Source organism: Miscanthus floridulus, chromosome 3 (genome assembly GCF_019320115.1).
Source record: "Miscanthus floridulus cultivar M001 chromosome 3, ASM1932011v1, whole genome shotgun sequence".
NCBI classification, from domain to species: domain Eukaryota; kingdom Viridiplantae; phylum Streptophyta; class Magnoliopsida; order Poales; family Poaceae; genus Miscanthus; species Miscanthus floridulus.
Genome location: NC_089582.1, coordinates 39,802,328 through 39,811,902, shown reverse-complemented (window position 1 = coordinate 39,811,902; position 9,575 = coordinate 39,802,328). Strand labels below are relative to the sequence as shown.

Genomic DNA, 9,575 nt, shown 5'->3' with positions numbered 1-9,575 from the left:
TACTCTCTTTCTTTGCCCAAGGGATTGGCTTGTCCCAATACATATTGAATAGGAAAGAGAAGAGTTTACTTGGCTAAAGGTCGTATGATAACGACCACTAATCTCATATATAGTTGTTCATGGGGTTCTCGTTTCTGCTTGGCGTGTTGATACGCTTTCGAGACCAGCCTTTGAAGCAACTCTTTTTTGGCTAGAGCGTATTTTCGTCACCTTTTCCCTGTTGAATTCATTTCCTGCCGTGGTGTGTATTTATTTCAACTTAGGTTATTCATCTTTCCATCAATTGCTTTCGTCTTCTGTCATCTGCACCGAGGTTATGCTCTGCTTTTGTTTATAGCACTTCACTTTTGATACGGCAAATACATAGTTCTAACGAGACTCCTTCCCATCGAGTACATGTGCCTATCACTTTTCGTGGAACCGACCCAGCTACTTTTCTATAGTAACCCTGTTACTGCTGGTAAGGCCCCAAGAGGTTAGCGTTCAGCCAGATGCTCTATAGGGAGGGGAGTCCATTAGGCTGCACTGTGGATTTCACATGGATCCAGTGTTTATAGGGAGGGGCTCTCTTCGCTCTTGCTAACGCCCTTTTGATCTCGGTCTTGTGTACCAAACGGGTAAAGTAAGACGTCTGACATTAAGCGGTAAGCGGGGTGCCCCTATTTGGTGCTGTAAAGCGGCAAATTTCTTTTCCTGAAAAATGCTTTTCCTCTCTAACTCCTCTCTTTCCATCCAGCCTTAGTGGCCCCTCTCTGATAAGGTTTGAAATCAAAATGAAAAAAATGACAAATCTGATCCGATGGCTCTTCTCCACTAACCACAAGAATATCGGTACTCTATATTTCATCTTTGGTGCCATTGCAGGAGTGATGGGCACATGCTTCTCCGTACTAATTCGTATGGAATTAGCCCGCCCCCAAATTCTTGGTGGGAATCATTAACTTTATAATGTTTTAATAACGACTCACACTTTTTAATGATCTTTTTTATGGTTATGCCGACGATGATAGGTGGATTTGGGAATTGGTTTGTTCTGATTCTGATAGGTGCACCTGACATGGCATTTCCATGATTAAGTAATATATCATTCTGGTTGTTGCCACCAAGTCTCTTGCTCCTATTAAGCTCAACCTTAGTAGAAGTGGGCAGCGACACTGGGTGGACTGTCTATCCGCCATTAAGTGGTATTACCAGCCATTCCGGAGGAGCAGTTGATTTAGCAATTTTTAGTCTTCATCTATCAGGTGTTTCATCAATTTTAGGTTCTATCAATTTTATAACTACTATCATCAACATGCATGGACCTGGAATGACTATGCATAGATTACCACTTTTTGTGTGGTCCGTTTTAGTGACAGCATTCCTACTTTTATTATCACTTCCGGTACTGGCAGGGGCAATTACAATGTTATTAACCGATCGAAACTTTAATACAACCTTTTTTGATCCAGCAGGAGGGGGAGACCCAATATTATATCAGCATCGCATTTGGTTCTTCGGTCATCCAGAGATGTATATTCTCATTCTGCCTGGATTCGGTATTATTAGTCATGTCGTATCGACCTGTTTCAAGAAAACCGGTCTTCGAGTATCTAGGCATGGTTTATGCCATGATAAGTATAGGTGTTCTTGGATTTCTAGTTTGGGCTCATCATATGTTTACTATGGGCTTAGACGTTGATACGCGTGCCTACTTCACCGTAGCTACCATGATCATAGCTGTGCCCACTGGAATCAAAATCTTTAGTTGGATCGCTACCATGTGGGGAGGTCTGATACAATACAAAACACCCATGTTATTTGCTGTAGGGTTCATCTTTTTGTTCACCATAGGAGGGCTCACTGGAATAGTTCTAGCAAACTCTAGGCTAGACATTGCTCTACATGATACTTATTATGTGGGTGCACATTTCCATTATGTACTTTCTATGGGAGACGTTTTTGCTTTATTTGCTGGATTTTACTATTGGGTGGGTAAAATCTTTGGTCGGACATATCCTGAAACTTTAGGTCAAATCCATTTTTGGATCACTTTTTTCGAGGTTAATCTGACCTTCTTTCCCATGCATTTCTTAGGGATTTTGGGTATGCCACGTCGCATTCCAGATTATCCAGATACTTACACCGGATGGAATGCTCTGAGCAGTTTTGGTTCTTATATATCCATAGTTGGGATTCGTCGTTTCTTCGTAGTTGTCGCAATCACTTCAAGCAGTGGAAAGAACAAAAGATGTGTGGAAAGTCCTTGGGCTGTTGAGCTGAATCCAACCACACTAGAATGGTTGGTACAAAGCCCTGCAGCCTTTCATACTTTTGCAGAACTTCCTACTATAAAAGAAACTCAAGGAGAACTTCAAACTATAAAATAAAAGAACCTAAAACAGGAAGTGGAAACCGCCACTTTCCACTTCCTACTGGATGCGCCCCTTTTTCTAGAAAACTTCTGTGCTGGAGTGAACAAGCCACTTCAGTTTCGGGGCAGTAAGGAACTCAACACCGAAAGGAACTGGTCTAACAAAAGAGAACTACATATGGTCTGAGACTTTCTTCCTAGAAAAGAGGAAGACTAGTTATGTAGGCAGTAGCCGTGAAAGAAATGTATCTTTATCGGTTGCTCGACCAAAGCCTGTCAAAGAATCTATTATAGATTGAATCCTTTTTATAAGCAATACCGCTCCGTTACTGGTATGTTTATGGTATATAGTAAACGGATCAAAGGGATATCCTCTGGCATTAGAGAATATTCATCTTGACAAGAAATTATCTATATGTTAAAATATCTCTGACAAGGTCTATAGCTCAGTTCGGTACAGCAACTCGCTTACACGTGCGCCAATGCTTTTCAAGGGAACTTATTATGCAATGAACATAATTGACCTTATTGCAAAATCAATGTCTTACTTCATGGATTCGAAAGAATAGGAGAACAGTAGCCTGACAAATAGTCGGTTCAGTCCAATTCAGGTGCTTAATCAAATAGAACCCCTATTGATTTGCTAGTTGATAAGGTAAATATCCAGCCCACTCAATGCTAGGCGTAATGAGGATAAGGGCCTCCAAAAAAACTTCTTTTCGTTCTATGAACTTTAAGGTGTATGAAGTCTAATAGTAAACTCTTGCAGCGGAACGATAGAGACTCCATTTCACTTAGGTTGATTTCATTTAGGCCGGAGGCAGACCTAAGTCAAGGTAATCCTCCTTTGAAACACTTTGGTATTGCTCCTAGATAGGTCATAAGACAAATAATCAATCAGAGCACAGGGAGCCATCTTATTATCTTTCCCTAAAGAAAAACTATGGTGGATTAATTGATCTTTACATCAGTTGATGAAAAAGCCCAATGCAGAAAAATGCATGTTGGGTCTTTGAAATAGTTCAAATCATTTCGATAATAATCCGTTTTATCTGTTTTACCGAGAAGGTCTATGGTTCGAATCCTACCTCTCCCACTAACAACTCTCTTTATAGAGAATTGTGAATAGAAAGATAACAAAAAGGTAAAGATGTATTGGATTATTATAGAATCGAAAGAGAAGGGGAAAGCTATCCCTCAGACTAGGTAGGGCGGGAAAAGGTCACTAGATTCTCAATTCAAAGAAAAGTACTCGTCTATCCGGGCTAGGCATGGGAATCAGATCATTTGTTTTTACCTCAATCTGCCCTCAGAGCCAGCCAGAGCCGTGGGAAAAAAGAGAAAAGCAAGCAAGGAATAGTTGGGTTTGCCAACAACGAATATTCTAGTTTCCTACCAAGGCAAGGTACTAAAATAGAAAGGGAGGATCCACCGAAGCTAGGATCATTTATCTATTCTTTCTTTTTATATGATTTTTTATACCTCTGACGAACCGAACCAAGCAGTCTCATCATCCTTGCCCGTCCCCCTCTTCTGTCAACCGTTGAAAGAGCATAGCCCAGGAATGAACCATATCGATCCAAGGTTGCAAGGAAAGAAGAAAGGTAAATTAGACCATAGGAATGTTCTGATGAAGCCCATCAGAGAGGAGGGTTAGGTTCTTTGTTGCCTCATCTGCTTAGCTTATAGAATCACACTATTATAGCTCTACACCAAAAAAGCAAGTATTTTTTCCCATTAATTGGTTTTTCTGGGAAACGAAATAGACACACATGTCAAATTGCAATATTTCGTAGCGACGCAGACTGGCCCGTCCTTTAGGAAAACCTTTGGAACTGAATAGAAAGAGAACCAAAACAAAAGCTAGGCAAAAGAATGGAATGGATTGAGAAAAGCAGACCGGTCGGTCTAGGGATAGGTTGAGAAAGCAGACCGTCCAGAAGCAAGGTTAGGATACCGTCCACCCGAAGAGTACGGGTAAGGAGGCAGGTAAGTATTAGGAGGAAAGTGGGAATAAACCGTCTGTAGTGGGAATAAACCGTCTGTTAGGTAGGACTGGTGGTAGAGAGGGTATAGATGGTAGATCAACTCTGTTTATGGTGGGGAAAAGAAACGATTCTTAGTGCTATATACGAGCAAAGGATTCAGATTCCCATAAAATAGGGATAATCAATAAAAACATGAACTCAACCTAAGCCACCATGCAAAGAAAGATTGTACTTTGTGCTCCTTCGATACTCGTGCTAAACCAACCATCCCTCAAGATGGAATGATTTAAAGCAAACTGGATATCTGACTTATGACTACCAGGAAGACAATAACGTAGGGCTCAAAAGAAGTCTTCTTCGGCTACCTATCTCAAATGCGATAGAACCCACTTGACATACCAACCTAAGGAGATCCCTTAGAAGAGTGTGAAAACAGGCAGTACATGAATTCATATGCCATAGAGAATGAAACTCGGAAGAAGATCTAGTTTCAAGTGTAGTTGAGATATTACTCGCAGTATGAGAAGGAAGATAAGATCTAACCTCTCTACTTGACACCTCTGAACCAACTTCATTCCTTGCTAAAACAGTACGTTAACCATTCCTCCTCACACCGTAATCCTTCTTTGAAATTCTATTGTTGATTTATGCGAATAGTAGGAATAACTATCATAGTCGAATAGTAGGAATAACTATCATAGTAGAGCTTCCTTGTCTCCCCGCTCGTGGATAAGAGTAGTATCTTGATTGACAATTGGACACCGTAATCTTTCGAAGTAGAGCTTTTACTTGACAATTTCTTATCAGGTTGGAGGAAAGCGTATTCTAATAAATTGAGCACACATTTCGTTGAACGGTTTCCTGTATAGTGAGTTCGAGTCTAGGTTACTGTACCTAAGATGGATTATATATCCTAAGTCGGGGAACAGCTGAGTAGATATTAGCTTGAACCATAGCATCCTTGTGCATCAAATGGGTAGTAGTTGAAATACCAATAGGAAAAGCAATGGCATGGGCATGAAAGGCTATGTAAATAAGTACTTCCCCGAAAGAAAGGGGGCTGTCTAAGGCGGGACCTATCCACTACTTGTGAAGTAATAGAAGAGAGGATTTCTCGTATCTAGCGGAAGTACCACTACCAATGCTAGGCTCCGTAGAAAGGACATCTGCTCCTACACATTAGCGAACCTACGATAAATGAAATATGAATTATTAGCGCTATCAGGGACGAGCTCCTACTTCCTCGGTTTCCTATCCGATCAGAAATCCAATCCGGATGTGAAGTATAGGTATGTGTATGGCAAGGGAGATATTAGCTTAATGGCAAGGGCTTGGGGGAAGCCTATCTTCCCCTTCTCTACTCTCAATTCTAAACTCGATATCGTACAACGGTAAGGTTTTCCTGCTTGATTCTCTTTTCAGTGAGTGATGCCCTGGCTGGGTATCATGAACGGATAGAACTCTTCTCCTCTTTAGCCCCGAGAAAGGAAGATGAGCTAGGGCAAAGAGATGGCAATACTTACTTAATAGGTATTATGAACGGGAAAATCAACCCTTTATTTATCTTTATAGTGATGCTAGCCTGAAAGCAGCTTATCCTGATGACCGATCTCTCTTCTTCTCTGCCAAGCCTACAACTATTACTTTATTGGATGACAATACAATACTACTATTACTTCGAGGAGGAGAGGCTTTCTCGGAAGTAGGGTATTCTAGGGAACCGTACCTGCTTTCCGACCCGAACCCTTAGACGCCTTCCTAGGAAACGGACTAGCTTCGCTCGAGGAGAGGGATTCCTAGTTTTTAAAGAGAAGGTAGAAGCAGATGGGGATGCTCAATTCTATTTAAGTATATGCATACCTTTTACCAACAATTAGAGCAGCAATATTAGTGCTTACTTTCTTCCTTATCTTTTCTTGTCCTTAATACTTCTCTTCGAGTAGGGGAAATAGCATACCATACTTCTTTCGCTGGACACTCGTAGTTGAGGTAGTTGGCCATGGCCACGATCATAGTCGACTTGCCCGTGCTCGACGGGCCGTACAGGAGGTACCCATGCTTCCATGGCTTGCCCGTGCGCTTGAAGAAGTCCATGTTGTTCCGGAACGTGTAGAGGTCGTCCATGATCTCCTTCTTCTTTGCTGGGTCCATGGCCAGCGTGTCGAACGTCGTCGGGTGCTTGAAGTCGTTGTGGTTCCATACTCTGTCTGTTGAGAAGCTGTTTGCATTGCATGCCATTGCCGCCGGAAACAAAAACAGATTAATGATCATGGCATGAATTAATCTACATTGCTAATGAACTATGCAACAAATTAATAAAGATCATATATACCCGTAGTCGTAGATGACGTTGTTTGTGTAGAGCCGTCGGCGGCGACTGACGAAGAGGGCCTCACGACCTTTCCGGCGCACGTGCGGGAGGTACTCGTCGACGACAAGCTGGCAGTGGCGGCGGTGGAACGTGAGGCGGTGGCACTGGCGGTGGACGAGCTCGCCCTCCCTGGCGTTCCCTACGCCGGCCTCCTCCTTGGCCTCCACGCAGGACCACCACAGCACGGCGCCGCGGAACTCGTCGGCGAGCTCCTGCCCGCGGCGCAGGCTGAGGACGAAGCCGTCCCCCTCCACGGCGCTCTCGGCGCGGAGCGCTCAGGCCTCCCGCGAGCACGCCGCGCTCAGGTACGCCTTCACCTCGACGTAGGCGTTGCTGGACGCGATGCTGTCGTCCTCCTCGACGTCGCGCCTGGCGATGTCGACGGTGACGTAGGGGTCCACGAGCGACAGCACCGCCTTGGCGTGCCGCCACACGTGGTGGTTGAAGTAGGACTTGAGCAGCCGCTGCGGCACGTGCGCGGCGATCAGCGGCGCGAGGATGAACCACGCCGTCTTGAAGTTGGCGAACCACCACGAGTCCATCGTCGTCTCGCTGCCGCACCGGCCGGAACGTTGACGCGACGGACAATGTGGTGTAACAAATTGTTTTGTTTGGGATCCTAATAACGTGTACTTTACTACTCCTAAATATGTATATGGCTGAGATGTGAGATGGTACTATATCTTAGCGAAATCCAACTGGACTCATGTCGTAGGGCCTACGGTATTTGCGTGTCCTAAATAAACGAAACTACTAGCAATGCACCGACTATACCTTGTGTCCAAATGGTCGGATTTCAATCTAGCTTTGGTATTTGGCGATTTACATGGAGGCCCAGCCCGGCCCCTAACTGACAGAGGCTTCCGAGGGCCCATCTCCCATGAAAGCACATTATGTTTCTTCACGGGTGTACTTTTCAAAACATGCATGCACAATTATCTTATCAACACGCACACAAACTTAACTTCTCTAAGCGACTCTATGGGACGGGTCTGCAAATGTTGAAATTGACAAAAATAACATGAACATCTAACTCTTAATAGGTATGCTGTGTAATAAAAAAAGAACAGCTAGCATCATTATTTTTTAGGATTAAGTCCACATTTGGCCCCTCAACTATCATGTTGGTCTAATTTTGACTCCCAACTGCAAAATCATCAGGTCCAGACACTCCATCTTTCGAAACCGTTCATTTAAAGCGCCTCGGCGCGTTTGAGGCTGTTTGCGCTGACGTGTGTCCGGTTTTGACCCGCCACACTGGCATGGACCGCCACGTAGGATGGTCGTGTGGGTCAAAATAGGGGCTGGCCCGCTGTGCTCTGTCTCTCCCTCTCACTCGTTCCTCTCCCCCGAACCCTAGCTGCTGCAGTCGTCACCTCCCCCGCCGCCGCCGCCGCGACCCCATCCTCTCCCCCGCCTCCTCCGCGTCTGTAGTCGCCCCTCGCCTAGTAATCCTCCACCGCCTCCATCGCGTGCGGAAATGGCGAGCTCAACCGGATCCAGCCAAAGTTTGGGTACCCAAGACTATTGGTGTCGCCATGGCGATTCGGCCTCACCCATCTCCTATCGTGAAGGACCACTGGAGTATACCCCAGCAGTTCTATGCAACTACGGTGCAAAAGCTGTTAGGTTCATATCTTGGAGTGATCTGAACCCTGGATTGCGGTATCTGAAGTGCGCACGGGCTCGTGTAAGTTGTCCTCTTCTTGATTTGTAGCCTGTAGATGCATCAGTGGTTGACTGTGTCTCTGATTTAGTGGTTACTGGTTTGTTTCGTAGGATGGTGGTTGCAACTTTTATAGATGGGTCAATCCGCTGACCAGTGGGTTCATGAAGCAACTTCTGCTTGATTTGCGAGATACAGTGAAGTACTAGAAGCGTGAAACTAGAGAAGCTGAACGGCGTTTGGAAGATGCAAGAATGGAGACTGCAAGACTCTTGGATGTTGCTACAAGGGAGAATCAAAGACTACAGGTTCAGCTGGAAGGCGCTGTCAAGTTCAATGAAGACAGACAGGCCATGTTTGTTGAATCCAGGAGAGATGTGGCCATTATGCAAGTTGAATTGCAGATGGGAGCTCAATCTAGGGTTCAATTAGAGGTGAGGATTGGGACATTCAAGAAGGAGAGAAAGTTCTTGTTTGGTGCTCTATTTGTGTGCGTAAGATTACTGGCTGCTTGCTGGAGGCCTTGGAGTATGTAAGTCAATGTGGTTTAGTTGTAGTGGTATTCAGTATGATCCATGGAGAATATTAGTCAATGTGGTGTAGTTGTAGTCAGTACGATCTATGTTGGTAGTAGTATGGGTTGTGTATCAGCTTCATGCAGAGCATAATGCTCAGGACCATGTATGAGTATCAGGTGAATGGTCATATCCTAATGTTTAGTGAAATGTTTCAGTTGCCTAAATCCTTTTATATGTGTAATCAGTGAGCTTTATCAAATTTGAATGCAATAGTTGATGATTAACACATCCTAAACACAAACACGGGTGATAACAGATGCCATTGAGTTCAACACACACATGAAGTTCATTACACCAGTTCAAGTGGCACATACACACACATATAGTTCAGTACAACACTTCAAATTTGGCACATACATCCCATCTAGTTCAACACTTCTAATTCAGACTCAAGGACTTGGTCCTCTCAGCAGCAAGGTAGAAGTTGGCTTCCTTGTCATTGCCTGCACTTGCTGCTCCTTCCCTTGTACATTTTTTGTTGGGTGCTCCTGTAGCCGAGACAACAACCTTCGAGGTAGATGGACCAGAAACCTGAACAATTGCTTTAGAATGTTTCCCAGACATCCCTGGTGCAGTGGCCTCTAGGGTCACCTTAGCTTGAGCCCCCTGCTTCAGTGTT

At 44.3% G+C, this 9,575-nt stretch overlaps 1 protein-coding gene and 1 pseudogene across 1 annotated transcript; one reads left to right on the top strand and one right to left on the bottom strand.

The window, feature by feature from the left end:
- Positions 1-6,228: 6,228 nt before the first annotated feature.
- On the bottom strand, positions 6,229-7,254 carry LOC136543580 (AAA-ATPase At3g28510-like). The gene is made up of 3 exons (XM_066535980.1): positions 7,030-7,254; positions 6,674-6,924; positions 6,229-6,559 (listed from the first exon to the last, which is right to left on the bottom strand). The coding sequence occupies exons 1-3, from the start codon at positions 7,252-7,254 to the stop codon at positions 6,229-6,231; spliced, it is 807 nt and encodes a 268-aa protein (XP_066392077.1).
- A 938-nt stretch (positions 7,255-8,192) lies between these two features.
- LOC136543579 (uncharacterized) lies at positions 8,193-8,914 on the top strand (annotated as a pseudogene).
- The last annotated feature ends 661 nt before the right edge of the window (positions 8,915-9,575 follow it).